The sequence below is a fragment of the Cnephaeus nilssonii genome, assembly GCF_951640355.1.
Source record: "Cnephaeus nilssonii genome assembly, chromosome: 22".
Taxonomy (NCBI): Eukaryota; Metazoa; Chordata; class Mammalia; order Chiroptera; family Vespertilionidae; genus Cnephaeus; species Cnephaeus nilssonii.
This window is the reverse complement of record NC_137093.1, coordinates 20,258,551-20,285,387: the sequence shown is the minus strand read 5'-3', so window position 1 is coordinate 20,285,387 and position 26,837 is coordinate 20,258,551. Positions and strand designations below refer to the sequence as shown.

General features: G+C 43.2%; 1 protein-coding gene across 6 annotated transcripts in view; it reads left to right on the top strand.

Annotated features, from left to right (window-relative positions):
• Positions 1 to 26,837, top strand: part of OPCML (opioid binding protein/cell adhesion molecule like) — a gene marked incomplete at both ends in the record, with an annotated part of 895,301 nt that overhangs the window by 795,774 nt on the left and 72,690 nt on the right. For all 6 annotated transcript variants that reach the window (XM_079763074.1, XM_079763073.1, XM_079763069.1 and 3 more), the window contains one exon: positions 10,850 to 10,975. In XM_079763074.1, the coding sequence (XP_079619200.1) occupies positions 10,850 to 10,975 (126 nt within the window). The remainder of the gene's footprint in view (positions 1 to 10,849; positions 10,976 to 26,837) is intronic.

Below are 26,837 nucleotides of genomic sequence, written 5' to 3'. Positions count from 1 at the left end.
GGCAGAGGGCACAAAGGTACAGGGTTCAGCATATGCAGCTGTATAGAATTCTATATGCATTTATGAGAAGTGTGGGGTGTTTGGGGCATTGCAAGCAGGCTGCCATGGGTAGGGCAGCATGAATAAAAAGAGGGAAATACACACACACACACACACACACACACACCTAAATCAAAGGGGTTAAGCGATTGACAGAAGATCACACAGCTGTAGAAGAATCAATATTAGGATCCACTTATCCTGACATTTCATGTAGTGATTTTGCCAACATATCATATTACCTGAGTACACAAAATTTGGCACAACCTCGCCTAGCATGTATACTGTAATTCTCAAATTACTCTCACCTCTAGTTTATGAAATAAGCTCTTTTGTTAGAATAAATTTTAAAAAGGTAACCCTGGAAGAATAAAACATTCATTTTTTATAAAGTCTTTACTGTTGTTATTTTTATAAATTAGCCTTGAGTGTTTAAAAGTGCAGTGGAAAGCACTTCATATTTATATCAGCTTTCACTTGGCCTCAATATCTTGTTATTCTCTGGGAATAGTAATAACAATAATAAACTGGAAACAACAATAATAGCCATTTAAGTCTCTTTAAAATCATTATCTCTAAGGGCTGTTGAAAACAGGGCCTGTGGTTATCACGGAGTCGCCAGGAGTCAGAGCTGGCTTGCCGGCCTGTAACTAGCACCATCTCCACGTCCCTGTGTAGCAAATACGTTCATGCCCATTTTATGGCAGAGAAAACACAAGTAACTTTTTCAAAAATTACACAGAAAGTAGTTGGAAAAAAATGGTAGTCAAAATTTAGCTTCTGTGAGTCCAGATTATAATTAAAAAACAAAACAAAACAAAACAAAAAACTGTGCCATTCAGTTTGAAATGAAACACTTGAAATATGATTTTCAAATATTGTGACCGGACACAGATAGGGTAGAGTTGTAGAGGGTGGAATCATTGCCCTTGATAGGGCAGGACATGGTGTTGAAGTTGCATCCTTTGAATCTTCCAGAAATAGAATAAAATATCCTCTAAAAGAAAATATATAAAGAAGAGCAAAATAATTTTTTTATACAAGAGTGTGATTTGCCCTGTGTATTTGCATAGGCACAATGTTCAGCGTATAAGGACAGGATTGATAATTATTGATTATATATTTACTTTTTGCTCTGGAAGCATGTCTAATGAAATCTTGCAGCTTTCCAAGGCCAGCTTCATCAGTAAGTCCTGCCTTAAATCTGAAGGAGCTGAGATTTAGAAAATAAGCAAACAGGCACTGATTAAGCTATTTATCTGATTCCAAATATTTATTCAATATTGCTAAGAGCATCCTACATAATAAAATGGTAATATGTAAATTACCATCACTCCACTACGCCCACGATTGGGCCAGCAGGAGGCGCAGGGGGCGGGACTCAGGGTGGCTGGGGTAGCTGATTGGGCCAGCAGGACGCTGAGCTCGCTGGCGCCGGAAGCTCAGCGTCTGTGCCATGGCTGCGCCGGAGGCTTTCGAAAGGCCTGGTGCACCAGCGGATAGACAGCCAGCTCCCCCGCGATCAAAAGCCAAAGCGGGGGAGCTGGCTGTCTGTCTGCTCCGGCACAAGGCCTTTCGAAAGCCTCCGCCGCGCCGGAGGCTTTCGGAAGGCCTGATGCACCAGCGGACAGCCAGCCAGCTGGTGCACCAGGTGCATGATTAAATCATGCACTGGGCCTCTAGTATAAAATAATAGTAACAACTACCATTTATGAAGTACTTATTTCTAGCCACTGTACTAGTGTACTATACACAGTCCCACTTTCTTACAACCTGGAAGATATGTTCTGTGGTCGTCATTTTCTTCAGTGAGAACCAGGGGATGAGGAGTTAACACTGTCCGAGGATACATGAGTCATTGGACTACAGAACCTAAGTTATGGTACATGGTCTCTCACATCATTTTTCAGTCATATCATGTCCCCTTTATGTAGGTGGCACTAATATGTCAAGAATCGTACATTTCACACCCCAATTACCTTTGCACATAGAAATATTTCACCTTTAGGAAAACCTTTCTAACTCAGGTTTGTTCTCTCACAAGTATATGATAACTTGTTTACCACAGTGTATATAGTGGGCATTTATTCATTTTGTACATTTTTATTAAGCACCTGTTATGTACCAAACATATTTCTAAGTACTGAGAATATTGTGATTTATAAAGAATATAGTTTAGAAACAGAGAGTCTTTAAACAACCATACAAATAAATATAAAAAGACAAAACCCAGAATTAAAAAAAAAAATCTAAGGAATTGGATGGAGGGTATTTTTGGGAAAAGAGTGGTCAAATGTCAAATTTCTAGGATGGAAAATAGTTGGCAAATTATAAGGTCCCCAATTTTAAAACCTATGCATGCACACATTCCCTTTAGAGGGGAAATTATTTTATCATTTGTCAGGCTTTGGGTTGTATGATAGGAATTCAAGGATAAATATAACAGATATTTTCCATGGAGAAGCTCTGTTGCAAAGATAAATGTTATGATAAAGTCATAAGCAAGAATGCTTTGGAAATGGGAGAGAAACTAATGCATCCTAAAGGAGCTCATATTTGACTTGAGTGTTGAAGGGTGAGTGGTTTGTATGGCACAAAAGTAGAAAAGTGTTTTCCAAAAAGAAGGAATAGTGTGTGTAAAGGCACAGAGATGAGAGAACAATGAGCCCCAGAAAGATATGGGGGGCGGGGGGAGGTGCTACTTGTTGGAGAACGGGCAAGTAGTTATGATATGGTCAGACTGTTTAGACTTCAGACTCTTAACAAGGGGCAGATGTTGGGCTGTTAGGCAGAAGCAAGATACTTAAGAGGTAACTGTGGTGGGCGTAATGGGTTTTATTTATAAAATGGTGGCAGATTGAGAAATAAGGAGACTTTTGTAATATTCCAAGCAAGACAAGACATGCTTCTCAACTAAGCCAATGGCAGTGAAATTGAAGAGAAAGGAATAGGTTCAAGAGGTATTGGAATGCTCAAGGGTAGCTGGCCATCCTGAGGGTAAAGAGAGGATGTGTAAATACCTCATGGTCACCCAGTGCCCAAAGATACCTTTGGAAATCTTCCTCTTCCTCAAAGTACCTGATTGCAACCTGACAAAATACTGTTTGTCGCCCTTTGTATATTTGTATGTATGTATAGAGAGAGACAGACAATACCATACTCTGTTTATATCTGTACTTATATGTCTACTAGAAGCCTGGTGCACGAAATTCGTGCACGGCGGGGGATTGTCCCTCAGCCCAGCCTGTACCCTCTCCAATCTGGGACTCCTGGAGGGATGTCCGACTGCCCGTTTAGGCCCGATCCTGGTGGGATCGGGCCTAAACGGGCAGTCGGACATCCCTCTCACAATCCAGGACTGCTGCCTCACAACTGCTTGCCTGCCTGCCTTCCTGATTGCCCCTAACCGCTTCTGCCTGCCAGCCTGATCACCCCCTAACCACTCTGCTGCCAGCCTGGTTGATGCTTAACTGCTCCCCTGCCAGACTGTTTGCCCCCAACTTCCCTCCTCTGCCAGCCTGGTCACCCCTAACTGCCCTCTCCTGCAGGGTTGATCACCTCCAACTGCCCTCCCTTGCAAACCTGGTCCCTCTCAACTGCCCTCCCTTGCAGGCCTGGTCCCTTTCAACTGCCCTCCCTTGCAGGCCGGGTGCCTCCCAACTGCCCTCTCCTGCTGGCCATCTTGTGGTGGCCATCTTGTGTCCACATGGGGACAGGATCTTTGACCACATGGGGGCAGCTATATTGTGTGTTGCAGTGATGATCAATCTGTATATCACTCTTTTATTAGATAGGATAGAGGCCTGGTGCATGGGTGGGGGCCAGCTGGTTTGCCCTGAAGGGTGTCACAGATAAGGGTGGGGGTTCTCTTGGGGTGTGGGGCGGCCTGAGTGAGGGGCCTGTGTATGGTTTGCAGGCCGGCCACGCCTCCTGGCAACCCAAGGGGAGGCCCTGGTATCTGGAATTTATTTTCCTTCTACAATTGAAACTTTGTAGCCTGGAGCGGAGCCAAGCCTGGGGCTCCGGCAGCCATTTCTGTGGCAGTTAATTCACCTTCTACAATTGAAACTTTTGGCAATTGCCTTAAGCGGGTGGGCCCGGCCAGGGTTTGTGGAAAGCTTTGCTTCCCCTGTTGCCGCCAGCAACCCTGGCCTGCTCTCTCAAGCTCCATTCTGCCGCCATTTGTTTGAATTTGTTTACCTTCTACAATTGAAACTTTGTTGCCTTAAGTGGGTGAGCCCGGCCAGGGTGTGCGGAAAGCTTTGCTTCCCCTGTTGCCGCCAACCCTAGCCTGCTTTCTCAAGCTCCATTCTGCCGCCATTTGTTTGAATTTGTTTACCTTCTATAATTGAAACCTTGTAGCTTGAGTGGAGGCTTAGGCCTGCAACGGCTATTGGAAAGCTTGGCTTCCTCTGTTACCTAGGAAACCTTGCTCTCTGTGGCTGTAGCCATCTTGGATTGGGGTTAATTTGCATACTCGCCCTGATTGGCTGGTGGGCGTGGCTTGGCTGGTGGGCGTGGCTTATGCAGTGGAGTGATGGTTAATTTGCATATTACCATTTTATTAGAGAGGATATCTATCCATCTATCTGTCTACATTGGTGACACGTTGAAGTAGTTGCAGTTGTTCACTGAACGGTCTTCACAGTTATGTGAAGGTCCTATTGTAACCACCAGCATCAACATAAAGATAACCAAACTCGTGTACTACCAGGCTGTGGGGTGGGGGGTGAGGGTCCCTGGTGTCTGCAGATGTGATTGAAAACACCCTGCACTATTTGTAATTCTTTAGATAGACTCTTGTTGTGATTTTGTCATTTCAGGGAAGATTGCTATCCATTTTGTGTTTATCTGTATATTCATGATCACTAGCTATATCTACACTAATAAGAGAAAGATGCAAATTGACTGCACCTTCGCGACACCCACCAGCCAATCAGGAGTGAGTATGCAAATTGACCAAATAAAGATGGTGGGTTAATTTGCATACACAAGTGGCCAGGGGCGGGCGACGACTCAGGCATTCCGTACCCCCCCAACCACTCCAGGCCTCTGGATAGCGTGGGAAGGCGGAAAGGCGGCTCTAGGCCAGAGCAAAGGCAGTGTTGGCAGCCAGGGGAAGGAAGGCCCATTCTTGCACAAATCTTTGTGCATCGGGCCTCTATTATATTTATATTTGTTAGACCCTGGTAAGTGTCTAAAATTTGAACAGTCCTATCAAAATATATACAGGCTACTAAAATAATTTCCATGAATAATGCTGCAATAAACATAGGGGGGCATACATCTGCAACTAGATGCTTTAAAATGTATTGGGTAGATATAGAGTGCTGGGTCATATGGTAACTCTAGTCTTCTTTTTTGAGGAACCTCCTTACTGTTTTCCATAGTGGCTGCACCAGTTTACATTTCTACCAGCAGTGAGGGAGGGTTCCTTTTTCTCCACAGCCTCCCCAACACTCATTAGTACTTGTCTTGTTGATAACAGCCATTCTAACAGCTGTGGGGTGGTAGCTCATTGTAGTTTTTATCTGTATTTTCCAATACATGGAAACCCTGAAGTGTCCTTTGATAGGGGATTGGCTAAAAGAGATGCGGAGCATATACACAATGGAATACTACTCAGCCATAAGAAAAGAGGAGATACTGCCATTTGCAACAACATGATGCATCTTGAGAATATCACGCTAAGTGAGATAAGTCAGACAGGAAAAGCCAAAAATCATATGAGCTCACTCATATGTGGAATATAAAACTGAAACAAATGGACCAACAAGACAAACCAAAACAAAAGCTCATAGACAACTGTATGGTGGTGACCAGAGGAAATGGGGAGAGAGGGTAGTAAAAGGTACAGGAGGTCAAATATAGGGTGAAGGAAGAAGCTTTGACTTTGGGTAGTAAACACACAGTGCAATATACAGTTGTGATGTACTATAGAGTTGAACACCTGAAACCTATACAATTTTATTAACCAATGTCACCCTTATAAATTTAATAAAATTTAAAAAGGGGAAAAAATAAAGTCATGTCCAAGTGCTCCTTTCTTCACAAAGGTATCATGAAGACAAGGGAAGCATCATAATAGTATTTCCAAATTCATTTGATATTGGAAATTAAATTGAAAGTATTGAGAACCTCCCTTGGCAAGCAATGTTTGCCAGGAGAATGGCCCTGGGGAGCAGGATGACCAAGACGCCCCGCCCACAGGGGAGTGCAGGGTGCCAAAGCAGATGGTAGGAGATGGTTCCCGCCATCCGGGAAGGGCTGTGAGGGAAGATGCAAAGGGAGGACGTTCCAGGCAGAGGAAACACGCAGACATAAATGTTGTGTCTGGGGCGCTGACAGAGGTTAAAGAGAGAGGAAGCACCCCAGGATGGAAAGAAGTCTGCCATTTGTTAACCTCATGATTTGGGGCAATTTCCTTAACCTTCCTCATGCTTCCGTTTCTACATCATTTAAAAACTTATTTTCCCATCACAGTTTACATTCGATATTATTCTGTATTCATTTCAGATGCACAGCAAAGCGGTTGGACCATCATGTACTTAATAGTGAGACTATTTGTTCTATTTATCTCATAGTTCATAAGGAACCCACAAGGTAATGCTTGTGCAAGCAATTTGAGAACCATCGAGTTGCGTATTAATAAATAATACATAATCATTGTGCATTACATTTTAATAACAGTGACCTTATAATTGGGAACAGAAAGAGCTTCCCTTTCTCTCAGTTCACTTTTTGTGCTTTTTTCTTTTTTTCCTGGCTATCCACACCCTTTGTCTTTCCTCCTCTGACTTGCAGAGGGTGACAGAAGCACTGGTCCTTGGTGGAGATGCTGGAGTAACCTTGCCATTTCATCCCCGGAAACCCCCTTCTCCCGGTTGACATTATAATGAGAAGGGGAATGTGGAGGCGGTGCTCGATATCCATGGAATTTTGCAAATACTTTTTTTAAAAAAGATAAAATTTCAAAGTTAAATTTCAGGATATGTATTTAACTTTACTTACATGTGCTACGTTTTCACTTGACTCAATATTTTCATGTCCAATGAACAGCTAATAGGATGATCAATGCGTGATTTTTTTAATTGATATCCCCTAGATAAATACTGTGAAAAGCAATATAAATTTCTGCCTTAAAACAGTGTAAGAGCCCACATTTTATCCAGAAAAAAAATAATAAAAACAACCCATACACAAATTTAATTTCAATACATAGGTTTTAGGGAAATGGAGAAAAATATTGAGTTGCACAAAAGAAATTTGGTGACAATAAGTAGCTACAAGTCCACTGATATACTTACTGGCCTTTTTACAGATACCTTTTCATCCAGGATCCCTCACACTGTCAGATGAAACGGACTGTGTGGGACTGAAGGCCCTGAACCGGGGGCAGTGTGCAGGGATCTGAAATGTACTAACTGAGCCCACGGACTGGTCAGTGCCTGCCCCGACGCCGCTGAGCCTTCCTGCGGAGGGAGACTCCTGGTTCTGGAGAGAGAGAATGTCAGGTGGCCTGGCATACCCAGCCTCAGCAGACAGTATCCCGAGACTCCTTTGCAAGCAGCACTGAAGCTGCTGTTGTATAAAAGTGAGAAGCAGTATTGACATTTCTAAGCTCAGAACTATGTTTTTAACAAGCCTGAAAATACTGGAAAATCGCTAGTACAGTTTTCTCCAGAGGATGCAGTGCAGTTAGAATGTACTCCCGCCCCCACCCCAGTGTGTATCTGGATAAAATATGTGCAGTGAAATTTCAGGGCAAAATCTGATGCGGGAATAATCTAAAACATGGCAGATTTATACCGGGGGTGATTTTTATTTATTTTCAAATGTGGATTCCCTTAAGAACTCAAATGTTCTACACGTTACTTACGGCTTCTCCTTGAAAAGACTTACCTCGAAGGTCTGGGCAGCATAAAACTTGAGGCTGCACAGTCCTCAGAATCGAGCATGGGCCATAATTCTCCTTCACCGCTGACTCGGGGTGGTTTGGAATTAACTAGCACTCGACCTGTATTGTAATTAATAATTTATAATTAAACTGGCAATTTGAGTAAATCAGCATAACTGTAAGCATATAGTGTCTCCTCTCTCTGTCGTCTTTTATTTTATTTTCAGAATCTGAAAGAAAATTGAGAAGAAAGGTTAAAAGCTTTGCAGCCCCCACCCTTACCCCCTACCCCAGTTTTTGGATTTGTCCAATGTATTCTTTGGATCTTTCTTTCAAAGAAGAATCAAGCATGTACCTTGTCAGCCTTGTGCCAGAGCCTGAGGAAACAGGGGTGTGTGAAATCCCATCCTCATCTTCAAGCACCTCCCTCACTAGGTAAAGGGACAGGCGTACAACAATCTGCTGGGACACAACAGGCCCAGCCCCACCTGCGGGGAGCTTGCCACAAAATGTAGCAAAGAGAGATGGGGGATTCTCTTTTCAGGGTCTAAGGGGAGGTGACCTTGAAGACCCTTGAAAGTTGAGTCCTATGTGTTCAGGTAGAAAATGAAGAGAAGACAAGGGCAAGCAAAGCTATGGAAGTCCTTGTGCTGTGTCACGTTCCAGGGAAGGTGGGTCCACTATCTGCCGTGTGCTGCTAGTGAGGTCTGCACCTGGAGACGAGGTTTGTGGGTGGGTCGAGGGGCTAGATTTCAGGGGCGGAGGTAGGTCATGCAAAAGAGGTTTTGTGTTAAGTCTGGTGGGCAATGGTGAGCTAGAGTAGGTAGGGGGGCAGTTTGATTAGATCATTGCCTGAAAAGGTTCCTCTGGGCACATGCAGGGGAGAGGGTGGAGGGATCCAAAGTTGGAAAGAGAACAGGTGGGAAGATTCAAGTGGGAGGCTATCTCTCATGTGAAATTTGGTGAGAAACTCAACCAGGACAAGGGCGATGAGAAGTAGGAGTTGAGGGGAATCAGGGTATTTTTCCAACAATGTTTTGTTTTGTTTTAATTTAAATTCTTTATTGTTTAATGTATTATGTAAGTCTCCTTTTTCCCTCATTGACCTCTCCCCAGCTGGCCCCAACCCCCATCACATGCCCTTACCCCCCACCCGCCCTGCGGTCTGTGTCCATTGGTTAAGCTCATATGCATGCATACAGGTCCTTTGGTTGATTTCTTACCCCCTCACCCATCCCCCCACCCCTGCCTTCCCTCATAGGTTGGACAATCTGTTTGATGCTTCTATACAGATCCTTTGGTTGATTTCTTACCCCCTCACCTCCCGCCCCTCCCCGCTTCCCTCATAGGTTGGACAATCTGTTCGATGCTCGTTCTAGTTTTGTTCATCAGGTTCTGTTGTTCATTATATGCTGAGTTTTGAATTGAATTGAGAGAATCAGGACTGGAGGTGGGACAGGGTAGACAGCAAAGCCAGGGATCATGTCAGCCTTTGCAATGCCAACAGTAAAGGGACATGGACCCAGCCCGTAAGAGTTTATTGAGAAAGATGTAATTATTGCTGTCTTCATCTTCATCTTCCTTGTTGTCTGGTAGTTAACATTTATTGAGTGCTCCTTTCCTATCATGCACTCTATGAAGCCATTGTTTTGTCTAAACCTCACAACACATTTAGTTTAGCTACTACTATCATCTGTATTTCGCAGCTGAGGAAACCAAGAGGGGAAGGTAGTCTACCTTGCCCAAGATTATTCAACAGGTGAGGAGTTGAGCTCTGGAGCCCTGCCCCTAACCACTTGGGTATGATGCCATTATGCCTATGTTTTATTGTACAATTAGAGGCACGGTGCATGGAATTCATGCACTTGGGGGGGTCCCTCAGCCTCACCTGCACTCTCACAGTCTGGGAGCCCTTGGGGGATGTCTGACTGATGGCTTAGGCCTGCTTCCCCTGTGAGAGTGCACTGACCACCAGGAAGCAACTCCTGCATTAAGGACCGGTCATTCTGCCGTTCAGTCAATTTGCATATTAGCCTTTTATTTTATAGGATATTATAGTGGCCATAGTAGCAGGTGCAATGTATTGTTTGACTCTGGTTGGGCAAGTCAGAGGCAATTTTTCTGTGTTTTAAAAGATGTGTTTTGAGCCCTAACCAGTTTGGCTCAGTGGGTAGAGCATCAGCCTGCGGACTCAAGGGTCCCAGGTTCAATTCCGATCAAGGGCATGTACCTTGGTTGCAGGCACATACCCAGTAGGGAGTGTGCAGGAGGCAGCTGATCAATGTTTCTCTCTCATCGATGTTTCTAGCTCTCTATCCCTCTCCCTTTCTCTCTGTAAAAAATCAATAAAATATATATTTTTTAAAAAGATGTGTTTTGAGGAATGAGAAGGAATTTTCAGGTAAAGAAATGTGAAAGAGAAGAATTGCAGGATGGAATAATCTGTGCAAGGCCAAAGAATATGGAAATGTCTGGAATGCTCAAGGAAGGATAACTAACTCAGTGTCGTTGGCTTTATTGAAAAATAAAAAGGGCTTAAGTGGGTGCAACTCATACCTATTTGCTTAAGTCAGCAATTCCACTAAACTAAATGAGCACGTGGGCAGACAGGAACTCAGAAAATGTTGTTAAGTAGTTTCCTTTTGGTTTGACCTTTCAATCAACAAGCATTAATGTCCTTGTCTTCAGTTCCTGTGCTTTTTCCCCACCCACACACCTGCCTCCTGCTGCAAGACACAAGTGCACTGTACATGTTGTGTTGGTGGCCACATCCTTGGCCAATCAAGAAATCGGAATATTATTATTGAGATGTTACTCATTATACCGCATGCTATATGAATATTTATAGGCTAGCACCTTCTTTTGAGTGTAAAGACTCATTCTCATGTATTTATTCCCTTTGTTTCTTCGCAGTCCCTCCACAAATCATGAACATCTCCTCAGATATCACTGTGAACGAGGGAAGCAGCGTGACCCTGCTGTGTCTTGCTATTGGCAGACCAGAGCCAACGGTGACGTGGAGACACCTGTCTGTCAAGGGTAAGGCATGTACCTAGAGAACCTTCTTAGAGTTGGTATTTTGAAGACTTGATTCCGTTGTACATCAGAACATCTGGAATCAGAAAACAATGCTGTTTGATACCAGAGTAATGTCAGAGCAAAGGCCACACCCATCACTCACCGAGTATCCCATTCCTAAAGGAAGATTTCTAGATAATCTTTACTGAATTATTATTTCAGTTCTTTTTATGACTTTAGCTGATTTTTGTGTTCCCAATTATGAAGAAGAGAGGTGCCATAAGCATAACTTCCAACAAAGACACTCATTTATCAAGGTCAAGATTGTGTGGGTTAGTTGGTGGGTTGTCCTTCTTGATGTAGAGTGGAGAACACAGCAGTGTCCACTGGGACCACTGTGTGTTGAGGAGAAAAAGGGTCTCCCTGCTCAGTACTTTCTGGACATCTACCCAGAGCCACATATGTTTGACCTGTTCATAAATAGCTCTCTCGAGTAAAGGAAGGATGACATAAATGGTGAGGGGGGAGGGGTCATGCCTGTGCTGGGCCCAAAATGATTGGTATTGAAATATTGGTTATGAGCATCTTCAACTTACTAGGAAGGGAACCAAAGAGACAAGGGGCCTCATGCCCTTGGAACTAAAACGTACTCCAAGTTGAACTTGAAGAGATGAACACGGAGCCACTTGATATATTTAGACTGTTAGTAGAAACAATGATTAATTCTAGAAATTATACAAGAAAGAAATGGCTCCCTCAGGCAAAAGAAAACCTAAACATGCAACCCAGGGGAGAGGAAAATGTGGAGTATGCCCGTGTGTGTGTGTGTGTGTGTGTGTGTGTGTGTGTGTGTGTGTGTGTGTGATGTAAAAAGAATATAGATCTAGGGGAAACATAGAAAGAAATCTTAGTAACCTCGCACTAAAAACTTGATAAATTTGGCTTTGTACTATTTGTATACAGCTGTTGAAACAAAATACCACAAACTGGATGACTTAAACAATAGAAATGCATTTTCTCATAGCTCTGGAGGCTAGAAGGCCATGAGGAAGGTACAGTAAGGTTGGTTCCTTCAGAGAGCTATGAGGTGTCTGTTCCATGCCTCTCCTGGGCTTCTGGTGGTTGGCTGGACATCTTTGGTGTTTCTGGATGTGAAGGTGCATCGTCTGATCTTGGTCTCATCTTAACATGACCTTCCCCCCCTGTACGCATCTCTCGGCCAATTTCTTTCTTTTTATAAGGACACCAAACATGATTAGGGCCCCACTAATGACCTCATCTTCAGTTGATTACCTCTGTAAAGATCCTATCTTATATAATAAAAGGCTAATATGCAAATTGTCCCCTTGGGTGTTCGATCGCTCGCTATGATGTGTGCTGACCACCAGGGGTGGCACAGAACATGGCGGGTGACCAGCAGTGGTGGAGGCAGGTGATGAGGGCGTAAGGGAAGGAGGAGGCAGGGAGGCTGGGAGGTGGGGAATCTGATTGGCTCTGATCACTGGCCAGGCCTAGGAACCCTACTCGTGCACAAATTTCATGCACCAGGCCTCTAGTTTCCAAATAATGTCACATTCTGAGACACAAGGAAGTAAGACTTTAAGGTATCTTTTGAGGGGGATGCAATTCAACCCATAACAGGCTTAATCAAAATTAAAAACATCATTAAGATATGCATAAGCCATGAACACAGAAAGTAGTGCAGTGAAGGCCTGGGAGGGGGTGGAGGCAGGGTGGCAGGGGTCAATGGGGGTTGGAGGACATCTGTAATATTTCCAACAATAAAGATACATCTTAAAAAAGAATAAATGAAGAGACAAGCCAGAGACTGGGAGAAAACATTTGCTATACTTACACCTGACAAAAAGAATTTACATCTGGGCTATGTGAAGAATTCTTACAGTGCAATTGTAACAACCCACCTTGAAATGAGCAAAATATTTGAACAGACAATTCACAAAAGGAGATATGTGAATGAAAAATAAGCACCTGAAAATATGGTCGACATCTTTATCATAGAAATGAAAATCAAACAGTACTGAGATACCTCTATACAACTACTAGAATGACAAACATGTAAAAGACTGACAATACCAAGTGTTAGTGAGGATGTGGATTGACTGAAACTCATACATTAACTCTAAGATGTGAAATGGCATAAGCCCTATGGGAAAAAAAGCTTGGCACTTTATGATGAAGTTAAATATACACTTAGCATGTGACCCAGCAACTCACTTTTAGGTATTTAGCAAAAGAAAATGAAAACAAAAATGTCAACAAACATGCATTGTACACAAATGTTTATAGGGGCTTCATTTATATCAGCCTCTAACTAGAAATAACCCAAATAACTATCAACAGGTAAATGCATTTCGATATATTCTTACAGATGACTTCTGAGCAATTAAAAGAAACAAACCATTGGTATACATAGCACGATGGATAAATCTCCAAAACACTATGGAGCAAAAGAAGTGAGATACAACAAATATATGCTTTATGATTTCCAGAAATCTCTGGAAAAGCACTTTGAAATCGTAGAACAGACAAAAGTAGTCAATAATGACTGCAATCAAGCCAGTGCTTACCTAGGGTAGGAGTGTTTGAAAAAGTGACTGCAAGGGGGCACAAGGGAATTGTGGGGGTTGATGAAATATTTTATATCTTGAGTAGGGAGATAGTGACGTTTAAGTTAGTAAAAACTAATCAAACTGTACAATAAAAATAGGTGCACTTTATTTATTGTATGTTAATTAAGTCTCAATAAAATCTAAAAACATAGAGTAGAGAGAGATGTTACAAATGATGACCTGAAATGTCCCCCTCCTAGTTTGAAACAAAAATCATGTGAGCAGCACTTACAAGTGAGAGACTGGGTTGGGTACTAGGAGCGCCATGTAAGCTTCCACTATTGCACTCCGTCCATGCATCTGGAGAATACAGCTTTCAGCCCTGCCTTGTTCCACGGGAAGACATGCTAATGAAGCCACGAATCATCTTTGTATAAAGGCCTCATCTACTGACCCCCAAATGCCAATATTATAAAGTCGAATTAACAAGAATATTAAAGTGTATGTAAGAAGCCTCCCCAAGCTCTGCTTGAGCAGATCCACAGCAATAGTGTGTGTTCTCAAAGACAAAAGCCTCATGGGAAATTTGCTCAAAGTCAGGGAGAATTTTGGATTTACATTATATCCAAAATACGTCCAACCTTCAGAGCAATCTGTACATATTTGGTGAAGTCCGATGTTCTTAGAAATGCTAAAAACCCCAGGATGCATTTATTTGATCCTAAATACACAGTTTACTAAGCCTAGAAATCTTTGGAAAAGCACTTTGACATTGTGTAAGTGTTTTTAACAATGTTTATAATGGTCATTGATAAGATTTCCCTCTTAAAATAGGGAGATTCATCCATATTTCCAACCTTTTCTACAATGTAATAGCTGCAATGCAGCCTTAAAAAAAAAAAAAAAAAAAAAGATCAGAAAACACTAAGTTTAAATGATCCTGCCTCTTTAAATCTCCCAGGGATGCTCTACTTTCAAGTTGCCTTTTGTTTCTTTGCAGCCCTGACCTTCACCTTGCATTTCCCCTATTGTCTCCTCCCTGCCCACCTACTTGTTTCCCCCACCCCCACACACATAGTAATGACATTGAAGAATTTAAACTCAAAGCATAATTTCTCAAGTTTAAAAAGCATTGGAACCTGGATGGTTTGCGAGTTTAAAAGCCGCATCTGATGTGACCACCAATATTTAATTTAGGCAGTGACTCCTTCTCACCTGGAGTTGAGCAGGCTTTGGAAAGTTGTTTTAAACGTTCGGAAGAGCAGCCAATAAAACTTGAACATCAAACAGCATTTTTAGAACAATTTACTGGTTAGTTCAGCATGCAAGAATAAGAAATAAAAGCCGCAATGACATTTCCTTTGACATTCCAGTGGGATTACTTTGGATAATTGAGCTCACTGGACATCTGGGTTCCCCAAATGCTAATGAAATATATTAAATCTGCTTTTTAAAATTTGGGGATCTATGTAACAAATCAATAAACAAACTCTTATTTAGAAAAAGAATATTTTAATGAGCAGATTATTAAATATTGAAAATAACGGTAACACTATGATTTAAAAAGACAGTCCAAGAACATGCCCCCAATCCCTAGAAATTATAGAAAAGAGATGTAGACTAAAGACTGTTGGCATAAGAATCGTCCAAACCTGTAGAGAATTTTTATTTATAAGTTTATTTGAGCCATGCTGAGGACAGTTTCGGGGAAGCAAAATCTCAATGGATTGAGAAAAATCTCTGGAAAATGACACTTTTACAGCTTACTTTATACATCAAAATCACAGGGGAAGACATAGGTGGTTACATGAAATCCATTGGTGGTAGATTAGGAAGGTGGGAGAAAGCAACATGGGGAAATTTCTGGGATCGGAATAAAAGTAAAATGGAGAGATACTTCCTTCTTTTGCATTGGTTAACAGGATAGTTAACAATTAACACTAACAGAACATAGGAACGGTTTAGGGCAGTGGTCGGCAAACTCATTAGTCAACAGAGCCAAATATCAACAATACAACGATTGAAATTTCTTTTGAGAGCCAAATTTTTTAAACTTAAACTTCTTCTAACGCCATTTCTTCAAAATAGACTTGCCCAGGCCGTGGTATTTTGTGGAAGAGCCACACTCAAGGGGCCAAAGAGCCGCATGTGGCTCGCGAGCCGCAGTTTGCCGACCAGGGGTCTAGGGGAACAAGATAATGAGGGGTTCGCTGGTCTTGGTGTTCTAGTGGGAGATTGTGCCCTGTGGTGTCTGGAAAAAGTGGATTACTCTGACATTAAGCAGATAAACGTGTTGTTGTTGTTTTTTTAAAAAGAAAACACATTCATTTATATGGATTTGCGATAAAATATGGCACTTTTTGTCCACCTTCACACATGGAAATCTGCACAGAATGGTCTACAGTTTAGGAGGTAGGATAATGATGGCATCACAGGCCACTGCTACCAAGATGTTCCGATGAAAAGAGTGGGCAGGTCCCAGCACAGGCAGGCAAAATGGACTGGCGAGGGGCCAGTGGGTTTCGAATACAATTGTGGAACAGGGGTGTTCCAAGTATATGTGTTTCTCTTGCTGAGGGACTGAAGAAGGGGCACTGGACCAGCATTCGGTGGGAGACTCATGAATATAAAACCAAATAATGTGAGAGTTGCAAAGATGGGGGTGGCAGAGGAGACGGTAGGGGCTGTTGTGTTCTAAGGAGGGTGGTCTCTCCCCCTCAGGATGCCATACTAATCCACTCGAATGCCTACACATCTGGCTCCCTTTCCAGCGACATATTTGGGAAGGCCAGATGTTTGGGAAAAAATAAAAAATTCTTCTTTTCTGGCTCCTCTCCATGGAGATATTAAGATGACAGCTACTCTCCTATGAGTTTGTCACTCTTACAATCTACTCACATATAGTAATACCTGAGGGAGAAAGTGGATGAGTTATTTCACGGAAGTGAATTTTCCAGGTAACTGAAGCTGACTCCTTAACGCATTGACTTGAGTCATTTATAATGGAAGTATTTAAAAATATATTACCTTCTTCTCCTCTCTTTCCTTGAGTATGGTGAATGCCATTTAGCCTCATCTTTATAAGGTAATACAAACATCAGACATATTATGTGTTTGTATCTCAGCATTTGGAAACTGGGATAACCAGGAATATGGCCCTAAACTACTATTTAAATTCTTGTGCATGTGTTTTACAGTTCCTCTCTTCCTTCTCTCCGCTCAGACTATTAATTGACAGTTTTTCCTAAAGTCATTGTACTTGCCTTTTAGCAGCCACATTTCTTCTGATTCTTTACTTCTAATTTGGTATGAATAAGAATTTATATACCCAGCTTGTTTAATCCTGAATAAGAACCTAAGTGGTGGGAGAGAACTTTCTGTGAGAAAGGGCACGCGGTTTTATGAATGTGATAAATGGCACCGATGACAGCTGTTTGGGGGGGGGGGAAATAGTGTTTGGTTTCTTCTAGATATATGTAGCTACTAGCTAAGTGAACTGAGAGAGCAAATTCCAGCAAAGTCATTATCCATGATTGTGACCAGATTGAGCAGGCCTTTCTATCTTCTTGTCACTGTGCTAGAAGTTTAGGTTGCAAAATGTACAGGTCCAAGACCGTCTCTGTTATAACCTTTAATTTTCATGCAAGACATGGCTGAGAAGAAAATCTTAAAATAAATTGCCAAGTCCTTAGCATTTCCAGTGAAAGGGGCACTGCCCCTCACTCAGGCGTGGGTGTCAGTTTCCTGTGGCTGGTAGTGTAATCTCATGGAGAGACCATGGACTTCAGGTTCTTACAGAGCTGAGACCAAAACATGACCCTAGCCATTAGGAATCTGAGTAGCTTTAGAAAAATCAAGTTGTCTCCTTGATTCTCAACCTCCTAGACTATAAAATGGGGGCACTTATGTCCATTCCATCAGGTTATTTCAAGGATGAAAAGGGAAAATGAATGGAAGGCATGTAATAGTGCTGGACACATGTGACATGCCCAGCAGACCTTTCTACATTGCTGTTGTGCCATGTTTTTACATTTCTTCCCAGAATCCTTGTCGCTTACAAGGAGCCTGGAAATGGATTGTGACAGTATTGTGACAGTTTGCTGTGGGTCAAGCCTTGTTATACTAGTAAACTCCACATGTTTTAACTCATTAAATGCCCCAGCAGCCCCAAGAGAAAAGTGCTAAGGATTATTAATATACTTTTAAAATTATTATGCCTGTTATTCTATCTATTCCTACCTCTGTCTTTGATTTTTATTTCTTGACAGTCTTGAGTTATTCATTGGTGATTTAGTGTCTCTCTGGTCCACCTAAAATTTTGGAATGACATAATAGTTTTATTTGTATTTGCTACCTTTGGAAAACAGTCCAGCTGTCCTTCAATGGGGGAATGGTTAAACAATCTGGTACATCCATACCATAAAGTGTCACTTAGCAATAGAAAGGAATGAACTATTGCCCTGGCTGGTTTGGCTCAGTTGCTAGAGCGTCAGCCTGCAGACTGAGGGGTCCCAGGTTCGATTCCGGTCAAGAGCATGTACCTTGGTTGTGGGCACATCCCCAGTGGGGGGCGGGGTGTGTGTGCAGGAGGCAGCTGATCGATGTTTCTCTCTCATCGATGTTTCTAACTCTCTATTCCTCTCCCTTCCTCTCTGTAAAAAATCAATAAAATATATTTGAAAAAAGAGAAAGGAATGAACTATTAATACCTTCAAACTTAGATGGATTCTAGGGCATTGTACCTCATGAAAAGAGTCAGTCTCAAAAGGTTGTATACCATATGGTTCCACTTTTATGACATTCTAAAAATGGCAAATTATAAAGATGTACAACAGTTCAGTGTTTGCCACGGGGTGGGGCAAGGGAGGGAAAGGGGCAGCTTGAGGGAGTTGCCTTATAGTAATGGAATAATTCCATATATTGATTGTTTCAACAGTTACATGAATCTGTATGTGTAATGAAGTATGGAATTATACAAAAAGAAAGCTGGGTACATACAAAAACTGGTACAGTTCAAGTAAGCTCTGCAATGCAACTAATTGCATTGTGCTCTTATCGGTTGATCATGTATTTTAGTTCTATAACATGCCACCATTGGGAAGCTTGGCGATGAGTCCATGAGACCTCTCTCTACTATTTTTGCAACTTCTTGTGAACCAGTAATTGTTTCAAAATAAAGAGTTAAGCCTTGGATGGTGTGGATCAGTTGTTGGGCATTGTCCCATGCACCAAAAGTTTGGTGGTTCAATTCCCAGTTAGGGCACATGCCCAGGTTGCAGGTTTTGATCCTGGGTGGGGGTGTGTAGGAGGTGGCCAATCAATGTTTCTCTTTCTTTCCCCCTCTCCAATCTTCTCTCTCTAAAAATCAGTAAACTGTTAAAATATATATATATTTAGTAGAAGCCCAGTGCATGATTTAATCATGCACGTGTAAGCTGTCTGTCCGCTGGTCGGCAGCTCCGAAGTCCCTGGGCCCCTAGGGCGAGGCGGGGCGGGGGCGTGGTCCTCCTGTGGCCGGAGCCCAGGCCGGGGTCTTGCCTTTGCCTCCCGCCCAGGAAGGCTGGAGCCGCAGCCACGTGCTCCTGCGGCCCAACTGCTGCCAGACTCCTCCCCGGGGAGCCACACCGCCCGCCCACCGCCCACCGCCTCCAAACCTCCAAAATGCCGGCTCGCTGCCCCAGAGGCCTGTCTGTGCCGCAGCACAGCCATGGCGCAGACGCTGAGCTAGCGTCTCTGCTGGCAACGCGAGCTCAGCGTCCTGCCGGCCCAATCACCACCCCAGCCACCCCGAGTCCCAGCCCCTGTGTCTCCCGCTGGCCCAACCGTGGGCGTAGCGGAGTGATGGTAATTTAAATATTACCTTTTTATTAGGTAAGATAAAATAAAAAAATATTAAAAAATAGGAATAAGTGAAATGAATCTTAGTTTCCCACTCATAATATGCTTGAGTAGGAATGTATTGTCTATAAAATATTTTCACATACATCATTGCAAGTGAGTTTACAGCTGCTCTCTAAACTAGGTCAGAGAAGGCATGGCCTGCCTGATTCAGATGTAAGGAGATAAACTTGGGAAAGTTAACTAATGATGAATGACTCGGAGCTAACTGAAGTGGTGGGTCCATGGAAGGAACCGGCTTCCTGTGTTCCAAATCTGAGGCCCTTTATACTGTACAGAGATGGCTCCCATGGCTTGAAGCTGAACAGGTTCGGTCTAAAATGGTACATTTTATCAAATTCTGCTTGTTATCTGGGGCACCCAAGGGTGCTCACTAGCTTTGAGCATCACCCCTGCTCTCATGTTATTCTCCCTAACTCCACACTTAGCTTCCCATAACCCGGGATTTTCTAGCTACCACCCAGAATTTTTCGAAGAAAAGCACAGCCTCCAAATGAAAACCACATTCTTGCCATTGTCTGCTGTAAGTCCCCGTTGTTTCTCTGCTTCAATTAAAATAAACCCGCTGAGACCTACCACCCTCATTTCTTTTCTAAGCCATTCCAGGTACAAGTTCCCCGCCACTAATAGGAATTGCCCATTAGTTGACCTGCTGCATCATCCAGTCCTGCTACTATTTCTTTGTCTCTCTCCAAGGCAGCCAAGATCCTGGTTTCTAATCGGAAGTGGTGTTCAGAGCCTAATTAATCCCCAGAGTGTGAGAAAGAGGTGTCTGAGATGAGAAATCAAGGTTATACACATCTTGCTCAGTAGAACGGTTATGGGCAAACAAGCTGTTTCTCTCACATTTCTGCAAAGCAAATTTATGTTCACTAGCTCTGGTTCTTGTTGTGAACGAGAAGTGTATGAAGGTCTAGCAATGTGCTTTCCACCATATGGGTGCCCATATGTTTCCCCCCTTTGCTTGCTTGCATTTTCGCTTTGGCATGCACATATGCCTGTATTTTTGCAACTTAACAATATTAAAACTAATCCCATTTATGCTCCTTTTGGGTGAGTTGATTGAGTCATAAATTCCTGAGAATCTCTTCCTTGGGAGGCTGAAGTTCTTTTGTGTGAGTAGGGGGAGGGCAGAGCAAGCTCTTCTGGCAGAAGGATACTGGCACCCGGCATCACTGTGTAGTTGATGTAGCTGATGACCCTGACCCTGGCTCCAAAGCGGAGACTCTATCCCTGGAACACTAAGACGTAGGGGTTCATGATGCCTTGATGGTATTTATCTCTTCTTTCCTAAGGGGAAAGCCTTCAGGAAGAACTAGATAATAATTCCTTAGGTTTCTCTTCCTAAGGGTCCAGGTGAAATCACTCATCTTAGAGCTAACAAATACGCTGTCTGGAGGTGTGGTTCATGGTTGTGACCATACTGAATACAATTCACACTCCTCACACTGAGAAACGATGTCCCTGGGAAATGGGGCAGCTGGTAATTAGGCTTGCATTGAATTATGCTTAGCTTCTTCACTGGGCTTTTTAGATTGTATAAATGAGAATGAATATTACTATGTATAATACCAAGTGAAAAGCCCAACTCGATTGTAAGATTGGAATTGGACATGCCGCCTGATGTCTGTTGTAAGTATATCCCTATATGTATGTCCTTTGCATTCTTCATTCATTTGATATATTATGAATATTTGAGCATCACCCCTACTCATTTGTTGCCCTGTAGCAATAATAGCATGCAAAACAGACGTGATGTTTGCCCTTATGTAGTCTATGGTCTCATCACAGAGATAGTGATTAATCAGGTCATCAAAGTGCAGTAACTGCTATGATGGGCAGCAGGGAGGTATGAGCTCATCCAGGGTAAGTTTCCCCTGTGATAGTGGCACTTGAGCTGACATAGGGAGATGACCAGAACGTTAACTGGGAGCAGGAGGAGGGATGTGTGTTGGGGCTGGGCTATGTGGAAACCTTCTAGTCAAGGGAAGCATGTGCAAGTTCTCTGAGGTAAACAAAAGAACTGTGCTTTATTCTAAGAGCACTCAAAAGTACAAAGGGAGTTGCGAGTCAGAGAGCTTGGAAATGAGATGTTCATGTGTCTGGATTTAACTGGGAACATTTCCTTTCTGATCCACTCATTCTCTATGTAAATCTGGCAAATCACTAAGCCTCGGTCTCCATTTCTCCATCTACAAACCAGAAAAGAGTGACTAATAATATGATTCCCTTATGCAGGAATGGAGAATGGAATTTGACAGTATCTATTCCAAATAATTTTTAGATTATAATGTAAGAATGGATATTAGCATATATCATAGCAAGTGAAAAGCCCAGCTAACTCAAAAGTAAAATTGGAATTGGCAAGGCATCCGGTGCCGCCTGCCGTCTGCCATAGGCCTTCTCAATACAATTGCACATCAAATTATGCTATTGAAGTCCGTTGGACACTGATAAAATTGAGACCAGCTTTACAAGTACAGTAGATCTAATTGTCCTCAGCAGTGGGCCCACGGTGACTCTTCCTGCTGAACAGAAATCATAGGCTGCCATAGAAAATAACAAGCAGCCTGGATCCACACGGACATCCGGAGATAATGTCCTTCAATTCAGATACTGAGCTCCTTTATCTGGGCAGATGTTGAAGGAACATCAGAGAAGTTTATTTCCCCCTCCCTCCTGCAGGAGCACCCTTGATAGTAGATTTAAAAGACCTATAGGGCCAGCCCTGGCTGGTGTGTCTCAGTTGGTTGAGCATCATCTCATGCACTGAGAGTTCACTGGTTTGACTCCCTATCAGGGTACATGCCTGGATTATAGGCTCGACATGCAGGAGGCAGCCTACTGATGTTTCTCTCTCATCAATGTTTCTCTCTCTCTCTCCCTCTTCCTTCCTCTGTCTCTAAAATCAATAAAAACATATATATTTTTAAAAGACCAGAAGGGCCAGATGTGTGCACCTTCAGTCTTTGGTATTCCTTTTTTCATAGTCATTTCCATTTCTTTCTAACAAACCTCTCGTCTCTAGGACACAAGTTCCTATAAATCACTTTTTCTTGCTCGAGCTATTTCAATGGGGTTGCTGTTACTTACAGTTTAAGCAGTAATGATTAAATTCACCATGAGGGGTATAAGGTAGTAGGCAACAAAGGTGACTAGAGCATAGTCCCTGCTCGATAGAGCATAGCATTGCTACAGTGTGGTTGGGGCCACTCTTTCATATATAAATTAGAGGCCCATTGCATAGATTCATGCAATAGGCCTTCCTTCCCCTGGCTGCCGGCACCGGTTTTCCTCTGGCACCCGGGACCCAGGCTTCACTCTGTCCGCAGCGCAGAAGCCAAGCCTCTTCAGTCTTCAGTCTTCATTTGGGCCTGAGCCTTCAGTCTTCTCTCTGTGCCTGCATATGCAAATTAGCCCACCATCTTTGTTGGGTTAATTTGCATACTCAATCCTGATTGGCTGGTGGGTGTTGCAGAGGTACCATCAGTTTTCATATATCTCTTTTATTAGTGTAGATGAGACAAATAAGGGGCTGTGTAGGGTCTTTTTGAAGCTACTGTCTCCACTGCGGGTTGGAGAAGATTCTAGGAGTTGCCTAAGGAGCTCTGGGTGGCTAGCAGAAGGGATTCCACATCTAAGTCAGCTAGAATTAGGCCAAGAAAGACACGCAAACTCTAGCTCTGGGTTAGGCAACAATCAACACCAGGTCACCACCTCCTTACACCCAAGTGTGCAACTTTCATTCAGGTGACCACAGAGTGTGTTAAGAGTGCCTATGGATACTCAACAATGTACTTCTGGGCAGGAAGGTAGGGAGAGAGAGAGTGTGAGTGAGGAACCCATAGAGGAGAGTGTAGATGTGTGTGGTGTGTGTGTGTGTATGAGATAGGGTTAGTTAGATTCTGCAGGTCTTCCAAGGGGCTCCCGAACAGGGCAGCCCTAGACGGCGGAGCCCCGCGCACAAAGCGGACACTTCTCGGCGGCTGGTGCGGACGCAGAGACCACGCCATCTTGGGAAACAGAGCTGCCCGAGACTCGGATCCTGGCTTCTGACACAAACCAGGACCCTGCAGCCACTGGGGACAGAGAACTGCTATCACAGCTTCAGACAAACAAACAAGAATCCAGACTTCCCGGCAGATTTCCGTGAGTCAAAGAGCCTATCCCCCTCCTCGCAGGCGCTGATAGCGCCATAGTAACTGATAGACGCGCCCCTCCCCCAAGCTGCTGAGCGCCCACAGGCGTGCGGAAAGCGCCATAGTAACTGATAGACGCGCCCCTCGCCCAAGCTGCTCACAGGCGCGCGCACAGACAGTGTCATAGTAACTGATAGACCCGCCCCTGGCCCAAGCTGCCGAGCTTTGCGCAGGGACGCGCTCCCTCTTAGGGAATTTGGCGCGCGCTCGCGCACGGGACAGAAGCAGCTCCCCGTCGGGGAAATCTGTCAGTGCGCACAGAGGGCTCCCCTTCGGGGAATTTGGGGGAATTTGGCTCGCGGGGCACAGCTCCCCCTTCGGAGATTCTTAAAAGCGTGCACAGAGGGGCTTCCCTTTGGGGAATTTGGCGCGCAGGACGGACTCCGCCCCCCTTCTGGGACTTTGGGAGAGTGCACTGAGCCGGCTCACCTTCAGGTTTTTAAGAATGTGCGCTCTAGCCGGTTTGGCTCAGTAGAGAGAGCACACACAGGACGCAGCCCCACTTCAGGGAATTTGGCACGCCAGACACAGCTGCCTGGGATCCCTGACTCACAGCGCATTCACACTAAGAGCCAGCGACCCCAATTGTTGGTGCGTGCACACACAGGGACCCTGATTCTCAACGAGAAACCGCACAAGGCAACAGAGACTTTGACACTCGAGTCTTGGTGCAGACACAGGGAAACTCTGACTCCTGGCACATGCTAAGGATCTCATTCTCGGCACATACCAACAGTGTGGTGCAGACAGGGCCCCTGATTCTAAATGTGCACACGAGACCACACGGAACACTGGGGACACTGATCCTGGGCAAGTTTGGTTCCCACCAACCAAAGACAGTCACACGTCCTAGTGTCAGAGCACTTCAGTGAAACTAGGGTGGAGCGAAGTCCCCACAGCACACGACCCAGGTCCACGCAAACAGAAGCTTGAGCTTTCTGGTAATAGCCAGAATGGGGAAACGAAATAACTCACAGAGGAAAGAAAATGTGGAGTCGCCAAGAAAGGAAATTAGTGAAAATGAAGCTTGCAACATGACCGAAAAGGAGTTCAGAGTAATGGTCATGGAATTTATACATCGGATGGATGAGAAAATCAACAACATATGCAAGAATCAGGAAGAAATGAAAAGTGATATAGCTACAATCAAAAACACCATGGAAAGTTTCAACAGTAGATTACAAGAAGCAGAGGACCGAATTAGTGAGTTAGAAGATCAGGTACAGAAACAAGCTCAAGCTGAACAGCAATTGGAGAAAAAAATTAAAAAGCAGGAGGAAAGCCTAAGGGAGCTTCGGGACAACATGAAACGAAGTAACATGCGTATAATAGGGCTGCCAGAAGGACAAGAAGAGCAGCAGGGATTAGAAAATCTATTTGAAGAAATAATGACAGAAAACTTCCCGGATATGGGAAAGATAAAAGTTACGCAAGTAAAGAGAGTCCCAAGCAGGATCAACCCCAAAAGACCCACACCAAGACATGTCATAATTTCAATGGCAAATATAAATGATAAAGAGAGAATCCTAAAGGCGGCAAGAGAGAGACAGAGAGTTACCTACAAAGGAACACCCATCAGATTGTCAAATGATTACTCATCAGAAACACAACAAGCTAGAAGTGAATGGAAGGAGGTATACAAAGTGTTGCAAAGCAAAGGACTGAATCCAAGAATACTATATCCAGCAAGACTATCAATCAAAATTGAAGGGGAAATCAGGAGCTTTGCAGACAAAAAAAGCCTCAGGGAGTTTATCACCACCAAACCAGCAATGCAAGAATTGCTAAAGGGAATACTGTAAAAAGAAGAAATAAACAGGTAAGAAGGAATACAGACACAAAAATAGATATGACTGCAAACAAATACCTTTCAGTAATAACTTTAAATGTAAACGGACTAAATGCTCCAATCAAAAGACATCGAGTAGCTGAATGGATAAAAAAACACGACCCATATATATGCTGTCTACAAGAGACCCACCTCAGAACAAGAGACTCACACAGATTGAAAGTGAAGGGATGGAAAAATATCTTTCAGGCAAATGGAAATGAAAAAAAAGCTGGGGTAGCAATACTTATATCTGACAAAATAGACCTCAAAGTAAATGCCATAACAAGAGATAAGGAAGGCCACTTCATAATACTAAAGGGAGAAATCCAACAAGAAGAAATAATTCTGGTAAACATATACGCTCCCAATATAGGAGCACCCAAATACATAAAAAAACTCCTGGAGGATATCAAGGGAGAGATTAATAGCAACACAATCATAGTAGGAGACTTTAATACCCCACTATCACCACTGGACAAATCCTCTAAACAAAAAATCAGCAAAGAAACAGCAATCCTAAATGACTCACTAGACCAGATGGAATTAATTGACATCTTCAGAACATTTCACCCCAAAGCCACAGAATATACATTCTTCTCAAGTGCACATGGGTCATTTTCAAAGATAGACCATATTCTGGGTCACAGGCAAAGTCTCTTCAAATTCAAGAAGATAGAAATTATATCAAGCATCTTCTCAGATCACAGTGGCATAAAACTGGAAATCAACTACAATAAAAACAATCCAAAGAAATCAAACACATGGAGACTAAACAGCATGCTATTAAACAAGGACTGGGTCACCAGAGAGATCAAGGAAGAAATAAAAAACATCATGGCAACAAATGACAATGAAAACACAACAATCCAAAATCTATGGGACACAGCGAAAGCAGTCTTGAGAGGGAAGTTCATAGCTCTACAGGCCTATTGCAAAAAACAAGAAACAATGGTAATAAATTACTTAACCCTACAACTCAAAGAGCTAGAAAAAGAGCAGCAAGAAAAGCCCAGTGTAACCAGAAGGAAGGAAATAACAAAGATCAGAGCGGAGATAAATGACATAGAGACCAAAGAAACAATACATAAGATCAACAAAACCAAGAGCTGGTTCTTTGAAAGGATAAACAAGATTGATGGACCTCTAGCCAGGCTCACCAAGAAGCAAAGAGAGAGGACCCAAATAAACAAAATCAGAAATGAAAGAGGTGAAATAACAACAGACCCCGCTGAGATACAAAGGATTGTTACAAAATACTACGAACAACTCTATTCCAACAAACTGGACAATCTGGAGGAAATGGACATATTCCTAGAAAAATATAACCTTCCAAAAATCAATCAAGAAGAATCTAAACAGCTCAATAGGCCAATAACTATGGACGA